Source organism: Nycticebus coucang, chromosome 22 (genome assembly GCF_027406575.1).
Source record: "Nycticebus coucang isolate mNycCou1 chromosome 22, mNycCou1.pri, whole genome shotgun sequence".
In the NCBI taxonomy this organism is placed as follows: Eukaryota; Metazoa; Chordata; class Mammalia; order Primates; family Lorisidae; genus Nycticebus; species Nycticebus coucang.
Window position 1 is genome coordinate 26,751,238 of NC_069801.1, and position 26,878 is coordinate 26,778,115.

At 51.3% G+C, this 26,878-nt stretch overlaps 1 protein-coding gene across 3 annotated transcripts in view; it reads left to right on the forward strand.

Moving 5' to 3' along the window:
- Nucleotides 1–7,749: 7,749 nt before the first annotated feature.
- ZNF362 (zinc finger protein 362) overlaps nt 7,750–26,878 on the forward strand; it is a 41,895-nt gene continuing 22,766 nt past the window's right edge. The window contains exons 1-3 of one of the 3 annotated variants that reach the window (XM_053576170.1): nt 7,750–8,265; nt 22,163–22,288; nt 26,257–26,325. In XM_053576170.1, the coding sequence (XP_053432145.1) occupies nt 22,251–22,288; nt 26,257–26,325 (107 nt within the window). In that variant the 5' untranslated portion in view covers nt 7,750–8,265; nt 22,163–22,250. The remainder of the gene's footprint in view (nt 8,266–22,162; nt 22,289–26,256; nt 26,326–26,878) is intronic. The other 2 variants (XM_053576171.1, XM_053576172.1) reach the window with 2 other exon arrangements.

Consider the following 26,878-nt stretch of genomic DNA (forward strand, 5'->3'; position numbering starts at 1 on the left):
GAGCAGACGCCCTGAGGTGGCTGATGCTCTGAACCAGAGGTTGAGGTAGCTATTGGTACCCATGTTTCTCACCATTAGCAGAAAGGGAGAGAAAGAATAAAGTTAACATTCAAGGTAGGCCTGAGCTGTCCTAGTCCCTGGTTTAATTATTCCTGAGATCTCTGCTGGTTTTCACAGTTTGGCTCATCAATCCTTTCCTGGGTTCTGTAAGCAGCTAACCCCCTTTTCCTGCTAGTCTGAGCTAGAGTCACAACCCAGAGTGTGCTAAAAGAATTTCCCACGAATAACATAATTTATTATATGTGAACAGAATAAAGCCTAGGACAATGGACTTAAGGCAGGTCGAGTGTTGGCTCCATCTCATCTTACATATGGGGAAACTGAAGCCCAGAGAGGGGCATGAAGCATCCAAGCCACACAGCATGTGAGCACCCAAAGGATATGCCCTCAGCTGCCTGCCACTGACACCCTGACTCTGACACCCTAGCCTTATTTGCCTTATTTCTGCCTCAATTTCCCCATCCTGCCTCTGTGCTCATTCAATTCCCAGCAGAAGGCAGAACCAGATGTTCTGATGTGAGCTGCTTTGAGTTCTCAGGGCCAACAAAAAGCTATTATTATTTAATTACTTTAAATCTTCCTTATGAGGGAAGGTAATTGTCTGCCCTTTCATTATGGCACTTCTGCCCTTTTCCTCTGGCAGCCTCAGGGCCAGTGATAAAAGGGACCTGAGTCCAGATCAGGCTGTGAGGGGCCAGCACAGGAGGACTGTGAGCCTAGCTAGGGAGAAGTGCTGTAAATAGCCACTGCCATCAGCCTCACATTCTGAAGGTGATTCGTGGATGATAAAGCCCTCCCATACCCATGAATTCCTTAGATCCCATAGGAAAAAGAGAGTTAACACTTACTGAGTACTGGCCATTTTTCAGGCACTGTGCTGGGCACTCTACCTTCTCTGGGTGAGTTTGTGCCCATAAAATCCCCAGCAAGATGTCTTGCTAATAGCAAATGCCTGGAAAATTTCTAATCCTAGCATGCTGCTCTGTGAAGTAAGAATTATTAGCTCTGTTTGATAAATGGGTTGACTGAGATCACCTCAAGTTCCAGTGGGAACCAAGATTTGAATCCTGTGTGCCTGGCCTCAAAGCACTTGTGCTCTTGCCACAGGTACTGTGGGTCCATTTCACAGCTGACAACATTGAGGCCCAGAGGTGCAGCATGGTTTGCCCAATTCTTTTTTCTTTCTTTTTTTTTTTTGAGACTGAATCTAACTCTGTGCCCTCAGTAGAGTGCCCTCGTGTCACAGCTCACAGCAGCCTCAAACTCTTGGGCTCAGGTGATCTCTTTGCTTCAGCCTCCTGAGTAGCTGGGACCACAGGCACTTGCCACAACACCCAGCTAGAGATGGGGGTCTCACTCTTGCTCAGGCTGGTCACGAACTCCTGAGCTCAAGCAATCCACCTGCCTGTGCCTCCCAGAGGGCTAAGATTGCAGGCATGAGCTACTGCGTTCCCCTGTGCCCTCCTGCCCTCCTCCCTTCATGCCATAACCCCCTAGCTCACCACTGATAGTGACTGATGGCAAAAGATGACCAAGACATAGTCTTCGCCCTCTGGCTAAGAAAACACTAAGCTGAATTGAGGACCTGGGAGCACCTGAATAAGTCTGGCCTATGAAACAGCTGTCGCTGCCCATGACAGACATTGCTAACCAGTCACAGTGTTCTTCCTGTTGAAAGCCCAGATCCCCAGTCCTTGAAGATTTAGATAAAAATTGAGTAGAATTTCTTATCTCACATTTTGTGGAAATCCAATGATGTTCTGAGGTCGCTTCAGATTCCAGAGTCTTATAAAGTCCCAGTCACTTCCAGCTCCAACTTTTTACTCCCTGGACACAGTTGTTCTCTCCTTGATCCATCTTCTCCTCTCTGTTCAGTGCCCAGTCCTCAAGCCAGTGCCAAGCGAGCAGCCGGTATGCAGCTCATTTACTAAGGCTTACGGAGGCAGAGTGGGGTTGTATCCCACGATGCCAAGGGTGGAAGGTTGAATAATAGATACCCCTGTTCTTACGAGCCCTTCAGCCACTGGCCACCACTCCTCTCAGGCTCTCCCATTTTATGGATCACCCCCATACTTCAAGACAATGCTCACATATATCAGCTTGTTCATTTCCTAAGCCCCTCACCTTCAGAAATTCAATCCCCATCACTATTCATGGAGTGAATGAACAAATATTTATTGAGTTTACAATCTGATATGAAATCATGTGATCAGAAATCTGAATGCAGATACAGCTGGGAAAATTATGCAAAAAAAATAAAAAGGAGACATCTGTGGAGCTCTGAGAACATCCTGAAGGAAGAAGAGGGCTGCCTTCAGATGTGGCTATGAGTCATGACATGTTGGGTGAGCATGATCTCACTAGGTGAAAGGGCAGAGATGGTGGGTGTGGTTAGGCAGGGGAACACATTCTAAGAGGAAGAGACTGGCTGTGCAAAGGCCCTGTGGCAAAAGAAATCAACCTGTCTTCCATTAACTCACAGAGTTCTTGTGTGGTAGAGCACAGAGGCCAAGGGGGAAAATGGCTCTGGTTGAAGATGAAGGAATTGCAGGGGCCAGACCATGCAGAGAGACTTGGAGGCTGTAATCCCCATTATTTTATCATGTCGAGCAATTTTGACCTCCAGCTCCTGCTCAGATCATGGAACCTTGGTGTAGCCAAAGCTCCATTAATACCTCTACTTAACAGACGGTCTCCCCAGATAAGGCAGTAGAATTTTTACCCTCCCTGCTCCACTTTCCAATGGGGAAAAAGTACAGAGAGATTCAGTCTTACCCAACAGAAATTACGCTGTCACCCTAAGAAGGCAGAGCAGCCAGTCTGGGATTCAAATGGCACTTTCCCCCCTGGGTCATAACAAGAGAAGTACACTGGAGAACCTCCTTTGGGGGTGAGTAAGTGTGGGCTGGTGTTCTATGGGGAGATTTTCCAGGGGAGGTGGGTGGGTGTGGGTCCTCAAAGGACAGGTAGTCAACATTATTATGACCTAAGCCATACTTTCTTTTTTAACATCTGCCCTATGAAGTAGATTTTAGCACATGAGAAAACTGAGGCCCAGAGAGAGAGGGAAACTTGCCTAAAATCACCAGCCTTTAAGTGACATAGCCAGGGTTCAGAACCAGCTCTGTTGGACACTTAAGCCCAATCTATTGACTCAACTTTGCAGCCTCCTTGAGGGAAACAAAATGAACAAAGGTGAACTGAAAGGGCAGAGAACGCGTATGCTCATTCATTCTCTTAGCTGATGCCACATAGCATCCACCATGCAGTGGAAGAAGCTCTGGACCAGAATTAGAGAACCTCAAGCAGAGGCCTGGTCCTAAAGTTTAGCCACCACTCTCTGGGCCTCATTTTTCCCCACTGTGAAATGGGGATAATGTTTCTGACAGCCTCCATCTCAGTACTATTGTGGGGGGTCCCAGCAAAAAGTGCATGTGTTGAGACTTGACATTGATTTTAGTTCTGAGGGGAGCTACACCCCAGTGTGAGGGAGGCGTGGCCAGCTAGCTTGACTAGAGGGGTATTTAAGCTGAGACTAGGGAAGAGCTAAGGGAAGAATGTTTCCATGTTTCCAACAGAGAGAAAAATGTGTAAAGACTCTGAGACAGGGTGGAGTTCGCCACATTGAAGGGACATTGAAGGGAAATGACACATAACAGCCAGAACACAATTAGGGGCTCAATGGTGAAAATTGAAGAAAGGGAGGGAGGACGGGGGCTTCCTAGAGGAGAATAAGAACGATGTGCCGTATTGGAGCAGGTAGGAGTGGGCTTGCTGTCCACCCGTTCAGCAATCGTTTGTTCTAACGCATCGTGAGAAGCGCTTTGGTAGGAGATTAGCCTGGAAGATCATGGAGATCTTGGAAACCAAAAGGAGACTGCCTCTGTCCATGTAGAGGATCTAGGATGTCTTCACAGAAGAGGTGATGTTGGAGCTGAGCCTTGAAAAATAGGTGCTCATTAAAGATATAAGAGATGGGGAGAAAAAGACTAAAACACCCAGGCAGAGGGAATAGCATGTGTAGAGGCTGGGAGGCCTGAAGGTGCATACTGTGCCATGTGTTCAGGGACAGGGTGGTGTCTGGCGTGGCTGCATTTGGGGGAAAGGTGTATGCGTGCCAGTGGCACAGAGCTGAGGTCAGTCTCTCGATCCCTGGCTTCCTGCACTCCCTCCACACTGCCTCCTTTCACACCATATTAGCAGCATCTTGGAAGGTTCTGGAAGTCCTGGGAGGTTCTGGAAGATCTCCTAAACTAACTCAAAGGATGAATTGAAGGTGGCCACAAAGGGGGGGGGTTGAAAGCATAAGGGAGGGTGTTGTAGGCAGAGGGAACAGCATGTGCAAAGGTCTGAGAAGGGAGATGGCAAGGCCTGGGACGGCAGCTTACTTGGGCTGGCTAGAGTTCAGCTTTCCAGGTGGTTAGAGAGGAGGCTGGTGAGGCAGAAATAGGTCACATTGTGTTACCCTCCCCTTAAAGATCCCCTCTGAACACCCCAGTTCAGCAGTCAAAGCTTTCAGGATGGTGTCTCCCCCTTCCATTCCACCCTCAACTTCTGGGCCTTGGCTCGTGTTGCTCTAGTGCCCAGAATGATGATGATAATGATGACATAATGTGGTGGGGGCTGTGACAAGCCTTATTACATTGAACCTCTCAGAATGCCATGGTTGGTATCTTTTTATTTTGCTTTTTAGATTTTCCTTTTTTATAAGAGTTTATCTTTTTAAGAACATTTTTGGATTTATGGAAAAATCTACGCAGAGTTAGATCTTCTATGGAAGAACTACACAGAGTTCCCATACCTCTTCTAATTTTTTTTTGGGGGGGGAGACAGAGTCTTACTTTGTCACCCTCAGTGAAGTGTCATGGCATCATAGCTCACAGCAACCTCTAACTCTTGGCAAGCACAAGAGATCCTCTTGCCTCAGCCTCTCAAGTAGCTGGGACTACAGGAGCCTGCCACAATGCCCAGCTATTTTTTTTTTTTACAGTTTTTGGCTAGGGCTGGGATTGAACCTGCCACCCCTGGTATATGGGGCCAGTGCCCTACTCCTTGAGCCACAGGCACCACCCTGCCCAGCTGTTTTATTAGAGACAGGGTCTCACTCTTGCTTAGGCTGGTTTTCAACTCCTGAGCAAAGGTGATCCAACCGCCTCAGCCTCCTAGAGTGCTAGGATTTACAGGTGTGAGCTCGTGCCCCTGGTCTTCCTCCTCTAATTTTCCCTATGAGTAACATCTTATGTTACTGTTTGTTATAGTCGATTACAATCATTGACGGATACTTCTATTGGTACATTATTATTAGCTGAGATCCAAGTTTATTTAGATTCTCTTCGTTTTTACCTGATACCTTTTTTCTCTCCCACTAGATTATCCCTCTACATTCAGCTGTTACATATCTTTAGGCTCCTCTGGACTGTGACAGTTTCCCAGGCTTCCCATGTTTCTATGACTTTGACAGTTTTGAAGTGCACTGGTCAGGTATTTTCTTGGATGCTTCAATTCAATAAAATTCTATAAAATTATTGAATTTTATCTGTTTTCCTCATGACCAGTCTGGCGTTATGGGTTATTGGGAGGAAGCCCACAGAGGTAAAGTGTCGTAATATCAAGTGTCCACACTATCAACGTGATTTGTGACTGTTGATGTTGACCTTGACCTTGATCACTTAAAGTGGTAGTTTTCAGGTTTCTGGCTATAAAGTTACTCTTTTCCCCTCCCTTTCCATACTGTATTCTTTGGAAGGAAGTTGCTATGAATAGCCCACACCTAAGGAGTAGGGGGTGAGGCTCCCCTTCTCTGAGTATCCACATAAATTATTTGGAATTTTTTTACAGAGGTGATTTGCTTCTTCACCCCTGTTTATTAAATTATCTCAAGAAACTTCTCATCAAGAACAGGCGTGGTGGCTCACACCTGTAATCCTAGCACTCTGGGAGGCCGAGACAGGTGGATTGCTTAAGCTCACAGGTTCGAGATCAGCCTGAGCAAGAGTGAGATCCCTGTCTCCAAAAAATAGCTGGGTGTTGTGGTGGGTGCCTGTAGACCCAGCTACTCAGGAAGCTGAGACCAGAGAATTGCTTGAGGTTGCAGTGAGCTATGATACCACAGCACTCTACCAAGGGCAATAAAGTGAGACTCTGTCTCAAAAAAACCTTCTCAACAACAGATTGGTATTTTATTTTTTTTTCTTGAGACAGAGCCCCCCTCCGTTGCTCCAGGCTGGAGTGCGGTTGTGTCATAGCTCACAGCAACCTCAAATTCCTGGACTCAAGTGATCCTTCTGCCTCAGCCTCCTGAATAGCTGGGACTATAGGTACCTGCCAACACACCCAGCTAATTTTTCTATTTGTTTTAGTAGAGAGGGGGTCTCCCTCTTGCTCAGGCTGGTCTCAAACTCCTGAGCTCAAGCAATCCACCTGCCTGTGTGTCCCAGAGTGCTAGGATTACAAGAGTGAGGCACTGTGCCTGCCAATGGGTTGGTACTTTCATTATCCTCCTTTCTGGAAACTGGAAGGCCTTTGTTTCTTCCCCATCTAACTCACCCCGCCGGCAATTTCTGAAGATTTTCCCCACCTTACTGAGAAAAACAGTGGCCTCCTCTGTGCTCTCCCACTGTGATGTGTAATCCATGCCACACATTTTATTCTGCCCCTGCTCTGGGCCTGGGGCTTGGGGCTTGAGAAGCGGTCCCTGTGAGCCCTGCCCTCAGATTGTTCACAGTATTTGCCATCCTGTGCTAGACTAGAATCTCCACGAGGGCAGGGACTTTGTCCAGCTTATTCATAGCATTACAGTCTGACGCTTAGGAAGTCCTCAATACCTATTTACTGAATTGGGAAATGCTTTCTGGAAGACAAGCAGACGGTGGCTGATGATTGTTTATGTGAGTCCTCCCCTGGGGACTGTGCACTCTCTGAAGGCAGGGACGGCCCAGATTCATGCTGGCTCAGACGCTGGCCGCAGTAGGAGCTACAGAAATCCAAGCCAGTGAAAGGATCCAGGAACTGGCCGCCTCCTCAGGTAGAAGTGAAGTTTGGAAGCTAACACAGCCCGGGAGGCCGAATCAAGAGGACTTGGTGACTGATTGGCTGGGGAGGGTGAGGCGGGAGGAGGAGTCACACAGATGGCTCTGAGGTCTGGAGCTGGGGGACAGCCGGTGCCACCTCTGATAGACTCTGCGAGAAGAGGAGCTGCCAGCTTCAGGCCGCCCCAACCTTTGGGATTCGGGGCCTAGGGCCAGGGAGGGGTGGACTGGCCTGTGCAAACTTCTGCCCCCGCCCCACATGTCCTCGTCTTAAAAAAAATAATCTCAGCTTGGATTTTGAGCGAGACATTTGTTATCAGGTGTGAGGGTCCATTCTGGGGGACCCCTCCAGCCTGCGGTCTTCAAGGGAGACACCCCCCCCCCCCCAGGGGCAGCCTGGCATCGCGAGGGTTCCTCCTGGTTAGGGCTGTGGCCGGCAGGCCGAGGTCCCCAGCCCGCCATCTCCCGGGAGAGGGGTGCGAGGCGGCGGCCCGGCCTGGGCGGGACAATGGCTGCGGCCGCCCGGGCCCCGGGAGCCCCCGCGCTGGGGAAGGGGCTGTCCTAGGGCCGGGCGCCGGTGCCCTCCCCGCGCGGCTCAGGCGGGCGGAGGGGGGCGAGGAGTTCCTTTGTGGCTGTGCCTCCGGCGCGGCGCGGGCGGGGGGCGCAGCGCAACTTTGCGAGGCGGCAGCGGCGGCGAGCGCGAGACGAGGCCCCGGGGCCCGAGCGGGGCCCCCAGTGCGCGGCCCGCCTCCGCCCCCCGCCCGGCTCCCTCCCCTCGCGCGCCGTAGCCAGCGCCCGGCGCTGCCCACTCGCGGGAGCCCCCGGGGCCGGACGGGCTGTGCAGCGGAGAGGCGGGGGCCCGACGCGGCCCCCCCTCCCCCCAGAGCCGGGCGCCTGGCGCGGGGGCTCGCCGAGCGCACGGGGGGCCGCGCGGCGCTGCAGACCCAGCCTCCCGCCGCCGCCGCCGCCGCCGCCGCCGCCGCCGCCGCCTCGGCGCTTGCAGAACCCAGAAGTGAACAGCAGGCGACCCGGAAGGTTTGCGCGCGGCTCCGCACCGAGCCGGAGCCCGAGCCCGAGCCCGAGCCCGGAGTCTGAGCCGGAGCCCCAGCCCGGCCCTCCTCGGGCCGCCGGGCGCGGGGCTGCGGCCGCGTCCCGGAGGCGCCGCCAGCACAGCCAGGTCCGTGCGGGCCCGGGGCGCGCGGGGAGCGGGCCCAGAGGCGCCGGACGTCTGCCCGCGGGAAAGTTGCGCCGAGTTGCGGGCGGGGGCCGGGCCGGGGCGCGGGTGCTGTCAATGCGGGCCGGGGCGCTCCGAGGGCCTTGGGCCGCCTGAGCCCGGGGCCCGGCCCGGAGCGACAGCGATAGCCGCGGGGCGCGCGGGGTAGGAAGTGTCTCTTGCGGCGTGTCTGGGGCTGGTCTCCGAGTGTGTGCGTGTGTGTGTGTGTGTGCGCGCGCGTGTATGTGTTTTCTTAAGCCGGGCTATTCAAACCTGCTGCAATTCTCCGGTAAACAATGATTCATGGGGCTTAATGCAAATAAACGGATTGCAAACGGCGCGGTTCGCGCACTTTGCAGCCGGCCCGGTGGAGCGGCCAGTGCCGGATTTCTCCCTTTTTTTGCAGATCTGCAGAATATGGCGTCCCTGTCCTGTTTTAAAAATAAGCCAGGCTGCCATTTTTGTTTTTCTTTTGTCTGAAAATTTTAATAAAACTGTCTGAGAATGTGGGAGAGGCGGCTGGAAGCAGAGGGGGCACCCGAAGGGTTGGCTTTTTTTCCTTTTCTTTGGCGAGAGCCGCGAGCCTTTCGGGGAGGTGAGACACAATGCAATTGCACTTTAAAGAGAAAAAAAAGGGAAGCTGCCGGGCGATTTGGGGGGCAGGGCAGGGAATTTAAAGTTAACTCCGAAAGTTTTCTTTTTTTTTTTTTCTTTCTTTTTTTTTCTGGAAGGCGGTAAAATGCCGCGAAACGATCTCGGGGCCCATTTCCCCCCCAGTCAGCTGCCTTTGCAGGGTTTGGGGGAAAAGTTAACTGCCGGTTTCCTCGGAGCTCCTGGGGCGGGGGGAAGATGTGGAGGCTTGGGGATGGGAGTTTTGGGGGAAACTGGGGGACGTCTTTTGGAAGGGGCTCTATAAAAACTCCATTGTATGGATCTGTGTCCTCAGGGCTGGGGGAGAGGCAGGGGCTGGCTCCTGGCTCAGTGGGCATGAGGAAATAATCTTCTCTCTCAGCACCCTGCCCTGGAGCAGTATGGAACCTTTGGGAGCTGTGTCTGTAGGGGTGGGCCTGTCTCCTTCTTGGGTGGCCAGGCCCCCCTTGTAGGTGAGAATCCTGCCCAGGCACTGGGTAACCCCCAGAACCTTCAGGCAAGTGTGCTTGGCCATTTGCAGTTGGAGAGCCCCTTCCCCAACCTGGTGATCCACTTGGTCCCCAGAAGTGACATCTGGTGGTGAATACCCCCACACCCACTGCATGGTGGGTTTTTGGCTGGGTGCAGGCCTTGTAGCCTAGCAGGTCCTGTCTGGGCTGCTGGTTCCTCATGCTGTGAGCCTCTCCCCTGTGGTGGGCACAGATCCCTTTCTGCCATCCCTGTCCTATGCCCTAGAGGCTTCTGAGCTGGAAGCAGTTTGGACTTAAGTTCCCGAAGTTTCCCAATGAACAGGTCAGGGCCTGCTGGCTCTCCTAAGGGGTCTGAAGGCTGGGCCCACAAGATTTGGGTGGGTGGCTGGTGCTGTCCAGGGCACCAGGGGAGGGTTGGATCTAGCCTTTCCCTATTGGGAAAGTCTGCTTGTCCTAGGAGGACCTACACACTGCCCTGAGCCTGTCTAACCCCTACTCTAGGATTTCCTGCAGGGGAGAGCACTCTAGCCTGGTCTTTGTTCTGCCTTAACGGGGGTGTGTGTGTGGGGGGGTGAGACCTCCCTGACGATGGAGTCAGGTGTTGAAGGCTGGGGTTTCAGGGCTTGGGGCTGTGGAACTTGGTGCACTTGGGCCAGAGGATACCTAAAGCCAGCACTTTTTAGATGGAGAAACTGAGGTCCAGAAAGGGGAAGTGACTTGCCCAAAGTCACAGTGCCAGGAAGAAGAGGAGCTAAGCCAGGGACCCAAATGTTCATGCTCCCACTGTGGGGCTCTCCCCACTGTGGGTCCAGACCTATGGAAGATTCGTTTTGGACAGAACTGGACCGGAATGGGACAGCATTGCCCTTTCACTTCCCCCCCCCAACCCCACCATTATAATCCTTCCTGAGAGGATTGAACTTTATGGTTTGTACAGTGTGGTGCGTGTTTGTTTCCATGTCAGGCTCTCCCAGAAACTCAGTTTGGGTGAAATTGTCCATGTGGGAAAAATTAATCTCTTTATAAAATTTAGGAAATCAAGGCTGGGAAAGGTAGAATGGTGGCAGAAGCTTTAAAACTCAGGCCTGCAGACTCCTTGCCTGGCCCTTTTCCTAGCTGGATGTCAGTGCTGGTGGGGAGGGCTCTTTACCACCTTCTAGTTCATGCTCTCTCAAATTCTGACCCCAGTGACTGTAAAGATGCAGAGGCCCATCCTCCACCGAGCATCAGAGCTGGAAAGGCCCTTTGAGGTCATCCCCTCAGAGAGGGGAAGCCCCAGCCCCGCCCCAGGCATATGGTAGGAGCTCTGTATGTACCCACCGAAATATAAAGATTGCTGGTTACAGTCCTAGGCCCTGGCTTGATTTTGAGAAACATGGTGGTGATTTCAGAATGAGCCAAATGATTATACTGCACATACCTAAAGCACTACCCAGGCCAGGTGGAAGTTACCTAGTGATTTGGGTTCTAGCTAGGACAGAGCCCTCATCTGTGTCCATTCTTTTGTGAGATGCTCAGAGGAAGTGAACCACTACCCACTGCCAGGCTCCATGGGGCTCAGGAGAGCAGCAGTTGCTGGGAATGATGTTCCATAGTGATGGGGCCATGGAATAATGACCAACACTTGGTAGAGACATGGGGAATGTCTCCCCATTTGTAGTCTTGGGGAATTTAGGCAAACTGGTCCCAGGTGGAAAGGAGGAGGCTGGTGTGTGGGTGAAGTATACCTTGGGTCTGAAGCAAGGCTGACCCCGGCCCTCCCCTGGACAGACACTTCCCTGCCCTCCCTTCTAGCCATTCCTTTCTCTCTCGGTTTGTTCTGCCTCTGCTTAGTTTATTCACTCAATTGTCACTAGATCATTCCTTTATTCTTTCATTGTCCGTTCATTTGTTGGTTAATTTCCTCAGTAGTCCATCTGTCTGCCCATCTACTCCTCAGCTCACCTAGCCCAGGTTGGACAAACGTGAGATACACGTACAGTCCTCCAGTGCCCTAAAGCCAATGACAAAGAAGAGATCCTACTGCACGTGCGTAAAGCACTGCCCAGGGCAGTATTCACTAGGAGCCTACGTGAGTCTCCAGGGAAGTGGTGTCAGTGAGTAAGAGGCTTGAAAGCAGCAAAGGAATTCTGTAGACCATCACTGTGTTGGGCCTGGGGCCTGAGGTCAAGTCCATTGTGTCAGATGGCTTGTGTGATGCTGAACACATTCTTTCCCTCTCTGAGCCTCAGTTTCTCCATCTCTGAAATGGGGTACTCTCTGAATTTCTCATGGGTTGTTGGGAGTGATTGCAAGACCATTCTGCTGTGTCTTCCAGCCCTGCCCCAGGCATATGGTAGGAGCTCTGTATGTACCCACCGAATTATAAGGATTGCTGGTTACTGTCCTAGGCCCTGCCTTGATTTTGAGAAACGTGGTAGTGGTTTCAGAATGAGCCAAATGATCTGGAGATCCTGAAAGCCCTGCTCTCTTGTCACCCTCCTCCTGAAACTCCTTTAATGTTTCCTAGGCATTTAGAAGAAAAAATCCAAAACTCTTTCTAGGCCTATAAGGTACTTCATGGTCTGGGCCCTCCCCACCTGTTAATTTCAGTTTTCTCTCCTCACCCTGGAATCTCACCACCTCCAGCCCCACTGGCTTCTTTCTGTACCTTGAGTTTACAAAGCCTGTTGGCAGGGCCTTTGCACATCCCCCCACCTACAGTGCTTTTCCCTAAGGGTTTGCATGGCTGGTACCTTCTAGTTTCACAGGTTTCTGCTTGAATGTCACCTCCTCAGAGGGGTTTCCCAGACCACTTGCTCTAAAATAGCTTTTCACTGCCACTTGCTGTCCCATCACCCCCTTTTTATTTTCTCTTGTGGCTCTTATCAGTATCTGAGACCTTTTCATCTGTTTGTTTATTTGCACTTCTTGTCCCATGTGGATGTGAGCAGGTGGTTCTGCTGTGGTGTGGCTGGGGCCTTAGCAGAGATGAGGAAAGGCTGGAATGGCCAGGTGTGGCAGCAGCCCTGGCAGCCGGGCAGTGCTGGGAGATGCAGGTACATAGAGGGTTGTCGTCTTCTTCCCCTGGGAGGCTCAGGGCTGTTGTTAAGAAATAATGAGATGGGGCAGCACCTGTGACTCAAGGAGTAGGGCGCCCGACCCATATACCAGAGGTGGTGGGTTCAAACTCGGCCCCGGCCCCCCAAAAATAAATAAATAAACAAATTAATTAAAAAAAAGAAGGTAACATTAAAAAAAAAAAGAAATAATGAGATGATTAAATCATGGAATCTAAGGATCCTAGTCACCTCCAATCTCAGAACCTTAGACTCTCAGAAGCATCTGAGAAGCTTTCCAGCTCAGAACCTTTGCCACTTGAGTCTTAGTGTGATCTGATGTTGGACTTAGACTCTTACAAAGCAGACTTTCAAGTGGCTTATTTATTTAGTGGCACAGAGTACTCACTTTGTGCCAGGCCAAAGGCTTTCTATGTATTAACACGTTTCATTCTCATTTGTTATTACCCCCATTTTACAGATGAGGAAACTGAGGCACAGATTAGGTAACTTGCTCCAGTTCATGGTGCTTGTTGGGGCTATTGCTGGGATTTGAACCCAGCACTCTAGCTAGGACTCCTCCTTAGAATCCATTCTCAGCTACTGAAGGAAAGCCCATCTTCACCTCACCTGATACCTGCATACAGCAGGAATCCCTTCCTCACACCCTGACAAAAGGGCCTCTCCCTCCTCATCAGATAGCCCCCAGCTCCCATAGTCCCCTATTGTTAGACAATTCTCTTTGCTGGGGAGATTTGTCTTCTTTACAAAGTATCAAGTGCTGCCTGGGAGGGGATGTTAGTGTTCTGGTTTCCCAGTGCCTTTGACCTTGTGGTTTGGGGCTTTAGTAGCCACTCTCTTCCCACTGGGTTGTGAGCTCCTTGAGGGCAGGCAGCCTCAGTGCACGGTGTTGAATGTATGAATGAATGAATGGGTATACAGACGCTGCTAGGATGTCAGTACTTCCTGAGCTCTTCCTATCTCTGTAGCCCAGTGCTTGGCAGGCTTGGTGCACTCCAGGAAAGGACATGATAGTTATCTCTCCAATGAAGTCTGCATCTGATGATTTTTAAGTACACAATTCTTGGAGAATTATGTGAGATCTAAAGTCATGCATTATTAGGAGAAAAGTAGACTTCCCACCTCATTTTACATGTCAGGGAAACTGCATTGGGAAGGCAGAGGAGGGCGCCTTGTCCAAGGTCATGTACATCTCCAGAGGCTTTGCTTGCTGGGCTTTCTGCTCCCCAGGTGCCAACGGGCCACAACAGTATTAGCCTTGGGGTACAAAGGCAGGGGAAAGCCTTTACTGGGGCAGCTGCTCCCTCTCTGCCACAAGTTTCCTCACTCTACAATGGGGATGGTAGTCCTGGATGCCTAGGGCTGGGCCTGACACTTGGATGGGCTGTGAAAGTTGGTTGTGCTATGGTGGTGGAGATGGCTTTATGGGACTCCAGGCTGGAGCTGGGCTGGGTTTGTGGAGGTGGCTGAGTAGCAGAGTATTTTTGGTGGATAAGGTAATAAAGGAAGGCTGAGGGATTTGGCTCTGGGGTCCCAAGTTGTCTTCTCTTGTCCTGCCTCGTATGTGGCCACAAGGATGTCCCTGGTGGGCCCCCCACCATCTAGGTCCTTTTCTGAGCTTTGTGCAAATGCTTTGGGGTCCTTGGGGGAGCAGTCTAGCCATCCATCCAGGTTCTGGGGTTCTGTGGGGGACAACTGGCTGGGGGGGGCATACCCTTTCATATTTAGATACACACATTCAAACATACATTATCAGCTATTCCCCTGCTCACCTCCACCCCTCCCACCGATCTTTGCCAATTTGGAGTGCTCCCCTGCTGTTTCAGAAACACTGCCACAGTGTCCCAAATTGGGCCAGCAGGAGTTGAGGAGGCATTTCTGCTGGAGGGTGCCACCCACACATGGTACACACACATCACACAGAAGCACACACATACACCCCTGCCACCTGCATGATTACACTCTCGGGACGCACCTGTGTGCACCGTCACAGGAAACAACCTGCTGCCACATGCCCATTCATCCGCATGTGTGTCACACTCTTGGTACATGTCCTGCTCACCTACACTGCACACCCAGCCACACTCACCCAGGCCTACTTGGGCATGCCTGAGTCAGTGCATCGTGCACACACACGCTCATGAGCACCTGAAAGGATGAAACCTTGCATTCTGGGCCTTGCACACTAGCCCCCACGCACACACTTGCACTCAGGTGTGTCCACACTCTGCCTGGCTGTGCTTGAAGTGGTGAGGCAGATGTCTCTCTTCTGTCCACCTTCATGAGTATTTTCGAGAATTTACTATAAGCCAGGCCCCATGGTTGATGCTGGGGATGGGTGTGATGAAAACTGACGAGTCCTGGGCGGCGCCTGTGGCTCAGTTGGTAGGGCGCCGGTCCCAAATACCGAGGGTGGCGGGTTCAAACCTGGCCCCGGCTGAACTGCAACCAAAAAATAGCTGGGCGTTGTGGCGGGCGCCTGTAGTCCCAGCTACTCGGGAGGCTGAGGCAAGAGAATGGCTTAAGCCCAGGAGTTGGAGGTTGTTGTGAGCTGTGTGATGCCATGGCACTCTACCGAGGGTGATAAAGTGAGACTCTGTCTCTACAAAAAAAAAAAAAAAAAAGAAAACTGACATGTCCTGCCTCAGCGCCTGTAGCTTAAGTGGCTAAGGCGCTGGCCACATACACCAGAGCTGGTGGGTTCGAATCCAGCCCTGGCCTGCCAAACAACAATGACAACTACAAGCAAAAAATAGCTGGGTGTTCTGGTGGGCGCCTGTAGTCCCAGCTACTTGGGAGGCTGAGGCAATAGATTGACTTAAGCCCAGGAGTTAGAGGTTGCTGTGAGCTGTTAAAGGGCGATAGCTTGAGGCTCTGTCTCAAAAACAAACAAACAAATAAAAAAACTGATGTGTCCTAACAGGGAGTCAGACAAAAGACCACACAGATGATTATGTGGTTGCAGATTTCCCTCAATGCTGGGAAGGAACTACTTTCCTATAAAGGCTTCCCTATAGCTTCCTGCTGTTACGTTCGCTGTGATGAGTGATGATCGTGGTGGTGTTGGGGGTGCTAGGAGGAGCTGGGAGGAATGGATACCTGAACTTTGACCTGACATTGTCTAGGTGAAGGACATTCCAGACTGAGGGAACAGCCTGCCCTGGACAAAGACTCTGAGGTGGCAAATGCAGGAATGTGGAGATGTAGCCCTGTACCCTGGGATGAAGGGGCAGGTGGGGCCTACTAGGGCCTGGTGTGTCTCCCCCACCCACATGTCCACCCAGACCCTGCCCACTCCTTTTTCTGATCCTCACTTCCTTGCCCTGCTCAGGGCCCACTCTGGCTGTGGCCTCCACCCCAGGCCTGAGTCACGTTTGACCTGTGCCACAGGCTGCCTGCCCTGGGGGTCCTGTGGTATAGCAGGGGAGCAGGCTTAGGACCTCCTGCTAGGGGTTCCCTGCCCAAGACCCCTGGGACCTGTCTGGAAAGCTCCTGGGAGCCAGGCCAGAGCCAGGGTTAGTAGCTGGCTTCCTTGTTTTTTGAGTTAATCCCAGACCTGGATCTCTGCCAGTCAGCAGGGCAGCCCCTATGGGTCCTGAAAGCTGCCCAGAGCTACTCCACCCCCTGATCCCCCCAGGTAGCTTCACTGGTTGCACAGATTTCCCTGTGGGTCTTTGGAATGTTGGGAAAGGCTCTTAGGCCTTACAGAACTAACAATCATGACAAGCTAACACGGAGTCTTTACTGGGTACCAGGCACTATTCTGAAGACTTTATACTATTAACTCATTAAATCCTCACAACAACATCATCATTCCCAGTTTACAGATGAGAAAACTGAGGTTTAGGGCTTTTAGGTAACAATTCCAAGGGCCCCAGCTGGGGTTCCCTGTTCCCAGAAGCAGTACTTTTAACCCCTGAGCTGCCACACTACCCTTTGAGGGGTCCAGGAATCCAGGCTGTGATTTAGTTGGAGTCCTTCATCTTACAGAGGAGGGCCCAGAGGCCCAGAGAGGAAATGGAGTTGCCAGAGGGTTCTGCTCCCTCTGCCCTCACCAGTTGCACAAACTTGAACAGGTTAGTACCTCTCTGAGCCTCATTTGTGACCCCAAACTTTGGGGGACAGATGGGGACTGTAATTGAGAAGGGACTAGGGGTGAGGGCTGCTTAGGTACCCTTGATGTGTGCTTTATGATGTCATTAAGTTGTCCCTTTATGTTCTAAGCATCTTTCTGAATATGTGGTATGTTTCAAAGAAATGTTCACAGGGTCATTGGGAGCCCGAGTGAGAAATATTTATAAAGGGCTTATAGTGCCTTGTGTGCAGGAAGTAACTATTATTATTATTACCACATGATTTCATACAGGCAGAGTTCCTGTGGGGATGGGAGCTGGGGGTCCCTGGGGAAAATGGAAGTGGGGTGGGGCTCAAAACCTTTAGAACTGTCTCTCAGCAAGAAGGTGCAGAGGCAGTTCCTAGATGAGGGCCCTGAGCCTTCTGGAGAGGGCCCACTGCCCCAGTGTCTCCAGGTGACTGGTGTGGGGTGGGGAATATCTGGAGGCCCAGAGGGCAAAGGGGTTGGAGAGCCAGGAGTTGGTGGGGGTTCCAGCTACCATTGACATGGGCCAGACAGCAGCCCCACCATCTTAGTGAAAACAGCCCTGCCCACGCCCCTGTGGAAACACAGCCTAATTGGATCCAGGACCCTAGGGAGCTCTTCCTTACAGGAAGTTCCCAGGGGTGAGTTTCCAGGGGTGACCCTGCCTGGCCAGGGTCTTGGGGGTGGGGCAGTTGCAGCTGTGGGGCTCAAGGCTCCAGGCTGCATAGAGTAGGGACAGAGGTGGAAAGAGGCAAACCATGCATATGGGGTCTCGGGAGCTGGAAAGATGGGAAACCTCAGCTTTTTTTACCTAGATCATCTCCTACCTCTCCCCTTCAGGCCCTATAATGACCTGTCCATTGAAAACCGTGGCTGAGGGAGGCGCCTGTGGCTCAAGGGGGTAGGGCGCCAGCCCCATATGCTGGAGGTGGCGGGTTCAAACCCAGCCCCAGCCAAAAACTGAAAAAAAAGAAAAAAAGAAAACCGTGACTGTGACCCTCCCTTGCTCAGGCACATCCCATGGCCCCCCATGGCCTTTCCTCCAGACACCTCTGGTCCTTTGGGAATGACGAGGTCACCTGTCTCTCCTGCTCCTAATATTCCTGCACCATACCCACACCCGACCAATGTGATGCTGTGTGCTTTTCTGCCACTGGGCATTGGCAGGTGCGGTACTTTCCACCTACCATGCCCTCCCCTGTGTCAGCCTCTTGAAATTTCCTTCTGGCCTGTCCACCTTCAAGTCTCTGGTATGAGCCCGGCTTCTGAGCCTTCTCTCGGGGGCAAGGACCATATGTGGGAAACCTTTGCTAGCCTAAGAAGCGAGCGTTTCTCATGCCTTAGTGCACATGCTGACCCCCTGCTTGGCAAGGCTCTTCTGGCAGACTTCTTGGTCTTCAGGGCTTAGGTATAAAGACCCCTCCTCTCATCGATTTTCTCAGTGAAGATTTATTGAGCACCCAACATGTACTAGGCACTTAAGCAGCTACTTGTGGCCAGCACTTGGCTCTGGGGTTGTAGCTGTGACTCTGCCCCTGTGGGTCACGGATGATGGGGAGATAGGCCAGGCAGAGTATTTAGAGGCAGGTGGGGTTGGGAAAATGTGGAAGGCCATGGGAGTGTGTAACAGGGTAGCTCATTTTCTATGGGCTAAAAGGTCATAAAGTGACCTTTAAGCGGAGATCAAAGGGAAGAGCCAGATGAGCTGGGGGCCAAGTTAGGGAATGGGGCTGTCACCAAACCCTGCTCTTGGGGAACTCACTTGGGGGACTGCATAGATACATAACCAGATACAACACCCACAGTGGTGACAGCTTAGCTGAGTTTTGAGGGCAGAGTTCCACCTGGGTGATATGGCGCCCAGAAGGAGGGACACAGCCTGTGTAAAAGCATGGCATATCAGAGCACTTTGTTCTGGGGGTCCTGAGAGACAGGTGCAGAGGGAAGTGTAATGCATGAGTGTGGCCAGCAGGACTTTCTTGGCAAAAGCCTGGGTGTCAGGCTGTGGAGTTTGCACTGTTCCCAAAAGCAATGGGACTCCAAGAAAGATTTTAAGCAGGAGCCTGAGTGCTGTGGATATGTTCTTCTTTGGCCTGGTCTTCCCTGCTGGAGCCCCTGGATGGGATGGAGAGTCCCTTCCTGACCCTGTTGGGGTCATGGGTGGGCTTGGAGTCTCACTGTGGGCTTTTGAGTAGGCCCCTGACTCTCCGTGAGCCTCTGTCTCTTGCGTAAACTTGCAGGGTCTGAGCCCAGAATCTTATGTGAGGCTCATGGGCTGGGATCTGGAGTGTCTTGCTTTGCCAAAGCTTATTGAACTTTTGATTTTATTAAAAATATTCCTTAAAAAAGGTCAAATAACAGCACTCCTCCAGGACTATCTCCCCATCAACTCTGACATGCAGAGTAGGGAGAGGAAGTAAATAAAAACCCACTTCATGCTGGGTGTGGTGACTCACTCCTGTAATCCCAGCACTTCGGGAGGCTGAGGCAGGAGGACAGCTTGAGTCCGGGAATTTGAGCTTTGTAGTGAGCTATGATGATGTTACTACATTCCAGCCTGGACCCTGTCCTCAACATAAACACACACACACACCACCACCACCACCTCTATCTCTTCTCCCACCCTAAGCCTAAAAACACCACTACTGTTAGACTTTTGATGATTTTTTCCCCTCTTTTCTCTCAACACCTAGTTTTTATATAAAAGTCTTTTTATCTATGCGGATAATTTTTTTTTTATCTTTTCCTTTCCCTCCTGGACTATAGTATCATGAGCATTTTTTAAATGACTGCAGAGTGGTTTGAATCCTTCTTAATAGATCCAGCTTCAGGGTGGAAGGCATTGTACTCCAGAGCCCGATTGTCTGGATTCAAATCCTACACTTACTCCTTGACACTGGGCAAGTTTCCAGATCTCTCTGTGCCTTGATTCCTGATAGGTTGACAGTGTTAAATGAGTCATTACAATGCCAAGGACATTGGCTATTATCAGTAATAGTAGCCTATATTTCTGAGTAACTTAACTTACAGAACCATCTCCCTATTATTTAAAATTTTGGCTGATCCAGGTTTCTGCTATTGTAAAAAACCACTGAAGCAAACTGCTTTGTGCAGATATTAATAACTTTTTCTATTTTGAGGTTATTTTCTAGGGATGGATGGACAGGAATGGGATTGCCAGGCCAGGAAATTCAAACATTTTGGAGCTCTAGACACATTACTGCCAGATTGTTTTCAGAAATGATTGTTCCAATTTACACTCCGACCAGTAATACACGGGAATGCTAATTTCACCATATCTGCACCAGTCTTGAGTGTTAGCATTTTCTTATTTCTTTGTGCTATTTTGACAGGTGAAGCTCATTGAATTGTCACTGCTAGGGAAAATAAGCTGCTGGTTTATTAGCTGTTAACATCTCTTTGGGGGCTGCCAGTCTTTTCAGGGCACACACAGAACCTTTTCAGAACAATCAGGAAGATAGGACTTGGATACAGGAAATAGGGAACAGTGTAACACAGGGGACAGCACAGTGCCAAGTGGGTGGAGAGGACTGAAAGCACGGGGTTCTATCCAGGCCATGGCAATTTCAGTTCTCCCCACCCAAGCATTCGTTCATTCATTCATTTAAACACTTAACAGGTACTGTGCATGGCATGAAATGTAAATGACTCAGCCATAATCCTTCCCTGACAGAGTGCAGGTTTAGCAACAGGGATGGATGAGAAAACAGACATAAAGTGGGGTGAGAGGCGCTCTGATGATTGAAATACAGGGTACCAGGGAGCAAAGAGAGCACCCAGTGTTGCCGGGGAGTGGAGGTGGAGCAATCCCTAAGGGCTTCAGGAAAAAGTGGCTTGTAAGCTGGGGCCTGAGAGATGAGCTGGAATTAACTAATGAGATGGAGAGGGCAGAGGGTATCAGGGAGTTGCAGCTTGTGGAAGGTGAAGAGGCAAGGCGAGAAGTGGACCCCTTTGGGAATAGGGAGACTGCCATCCTGGTTGGGCTGGGCAAGGTGGAACAGCTAGGGAGGCCAGAGAGGTCAGCAGGAACTGGGCCTAAACAACCCAGAGGTTGTTTGGAGGGAAGTAGGGAGCCATGGAAGGTTCTAAGTGGGGCAGAATTGTGATCTGATACCAGAGTGATTGCAATAGGAGAGTGGAGTGGGGGAAGAGGGTAGAAGTGGGGAAATCATGAAGAGGCTCTTGCAAAGCTGAAGCCAGAGCTAAACAGGTCTTGGACAGGGCACGGGAGCTGGTGGAGACCCTCTTCTCTCACCATCCTCTGGGATCCTAACCAGCTGCAACGTGGGGATTGAGTGTCACCTCTTCAGGTAGCCCTTCCTGATACCCTATCCCCTCCCCCTAGTCTTTGTGCCTCAAGGCTAGGGCTGTGCAGGGCCTGGCATGCCAAGGTCAGTTGAATGCCCACCAACAAGTGACCTTGAACTCCCCCTGCTCTTCTTTGCCTCCAGTCCTTCCATCTGTTCCCCTTCTTGGGCTGCAAATCACTTTCTTTCTTTCATTTTTTAAGAATGAATTTATTGTTTTCATTATAAAAGCAGCTAAATGACATTACTGAGAATTTGGAAACCAGAGAAACAAAGACAAGAAAACAAGAGCAGCCCCAGCTGCCTCCCCCCACCCCATGCTCCCAGTCTCCCTTGGGCGTGGTTCCCTGCAGCTTTCTTTTTCTGACGCAGGTTTTTATTTTTGCCTCCTTGTAATCATAGTGTTCGGACAGTTTTGGGTCCTGCTCTCTCCTGTTCGCTAGTTCCCATGTGGCCTTGGGGTCTGGGCAAATCTTGTTTTTCAACGTGTGTGGGATGGGCTGGGGATGGGGGGTAGGATGGAAGTTTTGTTTAACTGCACCCCCTGCCCTCTAGCGGGCAAGGCTCCTTACATTCCACCCTGGGCTGACCATCTGCTTTGTGACTGTCTAGGTCTGAGTGTCCCCAGGTGGCAGGGCCTGGCACCTGGGATACTCCTCTTTTGGCACACCCCCCTTCTTGGAGATTGCTGGGCTGGCCTCAGAGCCCACCCTCTGGGAAAGGGTGATGGGCAGACCTGGTTTCAAATCTAGACTCAGCTCTGTGACCTCAGGCAAGTTGCTTAACCTCTCTGGATCTCAGTTTTCTTATCCATACAATGAGTCTACTTTAATGGTAAAGTAATGGCTGCAAAATATCCTGACACATTACTTGGCCTGTTGTAAGTGACCTCCTTGGGCTACATGTGGGCAGAGGTGAATGAGGACCAACCTTACCTGTTAAGAACATGAAGTCTGGTGGGGAAGAAACCCTGGGAAAGAGATAACCACACACACCAGAGTGTGATCAGCCCTGTAGTGCTGGGTCAGATCTGTGTGGCATCCTAACTCCATCACTTATTAGCTGCGTGACTTAGAACCAGTTGATCGACCTCTCTGAGCTGCAGTTGTTTCTTCTGTTAAATGCCCATCTCACAGAGTGATTGAGAAGATTCAGTGACATGAATCATAACATTTTCAACACATAGGTGTTGAAATCAATAGTAGCTGCCATTTTATTATCATTATTATTGTTATTGTTATTCCCATATACAAGGTGCTGTTGGGAACACAGAGGAAGTGACTGGCTGGGGGTTCAGGGAAAGCTCCGTAGAAGAGGGAACACTTGAGCTGGGTCTTGAAGGATGAGTAGAAGTTCACCAAGTGGGAAAGGACACTCTAGGTAAGGATTCCAGGTTGCGATCTGTCAATGAGGGTTTGTTCTCTGGGGGAATTAAGGCATTGTGTTCATCCCAACTTCCCTGAGCGCCCCCACTGCTGCCGTCTGGGCCTGCCCCAGGGGGAGGTGTGCGCTTACCCCGCTGTGGCAGCCTCCTGTGGTCTGCTGGCTGTGGGTTCCTGCTCATGGCAGTTGCTGGATCACTGTCAGTCCGTGTTTGGAGCTGCAGGTCTGTGTTTGTGTTGTGTGTCTGAGTTTAGTGCTGTCTGTCTGCATGTTCTGTGGTGTATTTGTCAGAGTTGGTATCCACAGGGCCTCTGGGGCTCCACCGTGGGGGCAGTCTGCATGCTTCCTTGGCCTCCAGCTCTAACCATTGGCCTCTTGGGCCATTCTCCTCCCTGGCGCAGGTGCAGCCCCTGCCTTTCCCCTCCACTCCTCTCTGCGCCATCCAGTCCCTTCTACCCTTGGCACCCACAGGGGCTTTTCTCAACCATAGATTTCCGTCCCACTTACTGCTGCCTCAAGTCCAGCCTCCAGGCCTAGGAATCAGGGAGCAACCTTTTCTGTCTGGCCATGGCTGGTGGTTCCAACCTTATCTTCTGTCTCCCAGTCAACACTGACCGTTCACTGCTCCCCTCCACTCCCTTTGCTTTTTACTTGTGGGCCTTTGCTCAAGCTGTTGCTTCTGCTGGGGATGCTCCCCACTCCTTTGCCTGGCTAACTCCCACTCATCCTTGAAGACCCAGGGCAGGCATCACCTCCCCTGGAGGTCCTCCCTGATCCTCTCCAGGCTGGGTCAGTTCCTGGCTCTGGGTTGCTAACCTGTTACAGGGGGGCAGGAGCAAGTGACTTGCCCAGGGTCAAATAGCTGGCAAGTTTGGGCCAAGATTTGAACCTGGCTATGTTGGGCTCCAAACAAAGCAGGCCATTCCATGATCCAGGCAGGGTGACAGTGGCTGAGAATCCTGGAGGGGTGGGTGGGTTTGAGAGAGATTTTGGAAATGTAATCCTGAGGACATGGCTGGTAGGGGGTTTGAGGGGGGAGGCGGAGAGGGGAAGTGTTGTGGATTACTGTGTGTCTTGGCAGGAGCATCTGGGCTGATGGGGATGTCCTTGTCCAGCTCAGGCCTGCTGGGTGTGTGTAGCCTGAGACAACCAAAAGGGAGGGCCTGGGAGGCCATTTAAGAGCTGGGCCTGGAGCTCCAGGGAGAGCCTGAGCTGGAGGGGGGACATAGGGCTTGGGTGGCCTTTAAAGTCCTAGAGCAGAAGGGCCATCAGGGACTGAGGCCAGTGGGAAAGAGGGGACTCCTGCCCCATTCTGAGGAGCCCAATTGGTAGGAATAGGAGCTAGGCAGCTGAGAAAGTGAGGAACCCAAAGGTCATGGCACATAGGTCTTCTCAAGGAATCAGATGGCAGGGAGGCCACGGAGGACAGGCCGGTGGCCCATTGGCTTTGACCACGTGGAGGTCTTTGGTAGTGTGTGGTAGGTCTCATTGGTTTTTGCAGAAGCTTGTGGGTCACTTGTCTGCTATCTCCAGTTAGCTTGGGGCTACCAGGTGGGGCTTTTCCCTATTACCTTGGGTTCCCCAGCACTGGTCCCTGGTTTGGCCCAGAAGATGTGTCTAATACCCTGTTTCCCTGAAAATAAGACAGTGTCTTATTTTAAGGTGTGCCCCCAAAGATGCGCTAGGTCTTATTTTCAGGGGACGTCTTATCTTTCCTATAAGTAGGTCTTATTTTTGGAGGATGTCTTATTTTCGGGGAAACAGGGTACGAATGGGTAGACAGATGGGCCAGCTGCCATTGGCAGGCCGTTTTCAGAAGCAGCTCTAGAAGGTGCATCATTCATCTACCCATTCAACTTTTTCCACCTTTTGGAATAATAAAAACAAAATGATGATGGGCGGCGCCTGTGGCTCAGTTGGTAGGGCGCCGGCCCCATATACCGAGGGTGGTGGGTTCAAACCCGGCCCCGGCCAAACTGCAACCAAAAAATAGCCGGGCGTTGTGGCGGGCGCCTGTAGTCCCAGCTACTCGGGAGGCTGAGGCAAGAGAATCGCTTAAGCCCAGGAGTTGGAGCTTGCTGTGAGCTGTGTGATGCCACGGCACTCTACCAAGGGCCATAAAGTGAGACTCTGTCTCTACAAAAAAAAAATGATGACTTGTTTGTCCCACTGCAAGGATCAGGGCTGTGTCTTGGGGCTCACAGTGTAGAGTCTTAGGTTCTGTCCGGTGCTCATGGCCCTGCCCGGTCTGCCTATCCTGCCCAGCCACCAGCATCTCTCTATTGACCCCGGCCCCTCTGGCTCCTACCCTCATACAGGCTTCTCTCTACCTCACTGGTCCCCCGCTTCATAGCCTCACTGGCCTGGCATACTCTCTGGTGCCTTTTCACTGCAAACATTCCCACTTAGCATGGTGTTCTGTGGCCTGCCAGCTGGCCTGTGTCTCTGGCCACCTCACCCTCTGCGGCTGTTTTTGGTGCCTGTGGTGGCTGCTTACTGTCCTAAGCCTCATGCCTCTGCTCAAGCTACCTCTGCTGGGAAAGCCCTTTTGCCTTGCCCATTTGTCTTAGACATACATCTGAGCTTGTGTCTCTCCTGCTTCAAACCCCTCCTTCAGGACAGGGTCCCAGGATTGCACATGAGATCCTGTTGACGAGCACCTAGAAACATGTCTTGATGCTCAGTAGGAGCTCAGCAAATGTTTGGCCTTGCCCTGCCTGCCCCGCAATTAGCACACACTAGGTGGACACCAGGGCTAGTATCACTGACTGAATAATTAAATTACTTAGAACACGCCAGAGAAATCAGGCTGAGGCTATGCAGATCAGATTAAGTGACCCAGAGCAGGCTCCTTCCCCTCTGTGGGCCAGATTTCCCAACTAAGTTTGGGGGGTGTCCCTGACCAGTCAGAGGCCTGATAAGTGGCAGAGAGGATGCTCCATCTGAGATATGGAACCCTGGGCAAGCCCGCCTCTTTTTCATAGCTCCCTGACCAGGGTAGCAGCTCTGAACTTAGCACTGAATTGAACTGAAGAGCAGAAGCAAGAGTTAGCTCCTCCAGAACTGTTTGAAGAGTAGCTGGGTGCAGTAGGCAGAGTTCTAGGCTAGGGCAGAAGCAAGGCAAGGCAGCTTGTTTTTACCCCATTTTACAGATGAGGAAAACTGAGGCATAGAGAGCCAATACCCAACATTGCAGCACAGCTGCCTCCTGTTTCCCATCCTAAGGGCCCAGAGCAAGGTGCCTCCCTCCTGGTGCCCCAGTTTCTTCCTCTGTGAAATAGAGGTGAAAATTCCTCCCTGCTTGCTATCCTCCTTGGGTTCATGAGAATGCCTGTACGTGCAGAAGAGCTTTGCAAATTGTGAACAGTGTTAGATAATTGTGTGGAGTTGTGTTTATATAATTACTATTTAAAAAGAAATTCATTTATTCATTCTGTCATACAACTCACATTGTTGATAACCTCTGGGCCTGCCTGGGTGCTGGGGATACCCGCATGAATGAGACAGGTGTATCCAATCTCTGGTTCTCCTAGCGCTGGAGCCTCACCCTGGAGCCTCACCCTGGCTTTATAGCTCTGTCCTCTCCATGTTTCCCCCTCGGACAACAGCAGGGTTAGGACAGGTCCTGAGACAGCTCGGTGAGCAGGTACTCACCCATAGGGTCACAGGCATGCCTGCCTAAGGGAGGGCTTGTTCACAGTCAGGATGCTTTGTCATTCATCCCTGAACAGCCAAGGGACTGATGAGCTGGACTTTGGAGTCAAGCACATTAGCATGGGAACTCAGCTCTCTGCTTACTTGCTGTGTGACCCTGAGCAAGTCATGCCACCTCTCTGAACTTCAGTTTTCTCAGTTGTAAGTTGGGAATGATGAAAGTGCCTTCCTGCCTTTCAGTGTCAGTGTGCCTGCAACAAGGTGGGCAGTTAGTAACTTCATCTTCCTTTTACTGTTTTGATGTTTTTCAGGCAAAGAAGTTGGAGGGGTATGGAGCAATCAGGGAGAACTCCAGGCAGGAAGTACTCCCACATTGGGCTGTAAGGGGCAGATGGAGGGTGTTTGGGAAGAGGAAAGGGCATCTTGGTGCCTGTGCTTGGTGGGAGCAGGAGGGCTATGGAGAGGAGGAGCTGCCCCCCCTGCTCCAGAGGAGGGTATTCTGACCCCCACCTAGCCAGGCTCAGATCCAAGCTCCAGCCCTCAGACTGGGAATGAGTGGCAATGACTTTTGCATATAGATACTGAGCCATTTGCATGTGGGTATTTGCTCTACCAAGGCCTGAGGTTTGCAAAGCAAATTCCCCAGAGGAACCAGCTTGAGCAAATCTAATTTCTAGTTTTGACTCTGGCACCCTAGCTCCGCGGTCTTTGACATCTCTTTGCCCCCCCTTTCTCCAAGCCTCAGTTTTTTCACCTATAAAATGGGATAATAATACCCCTTGTACCTACTTTTCAGGTAAAGGTCACAAGAGATAATTCATTTTAAAAGTTCTTTCTTAAAATGTTGAGATTAGCTTGTGTCCTTATTGAAGATTTTCTCCTGAAATCCTATGGCTCCAATTCCAGTAGGGGCTTCTCAAGCTTCTAAGACCA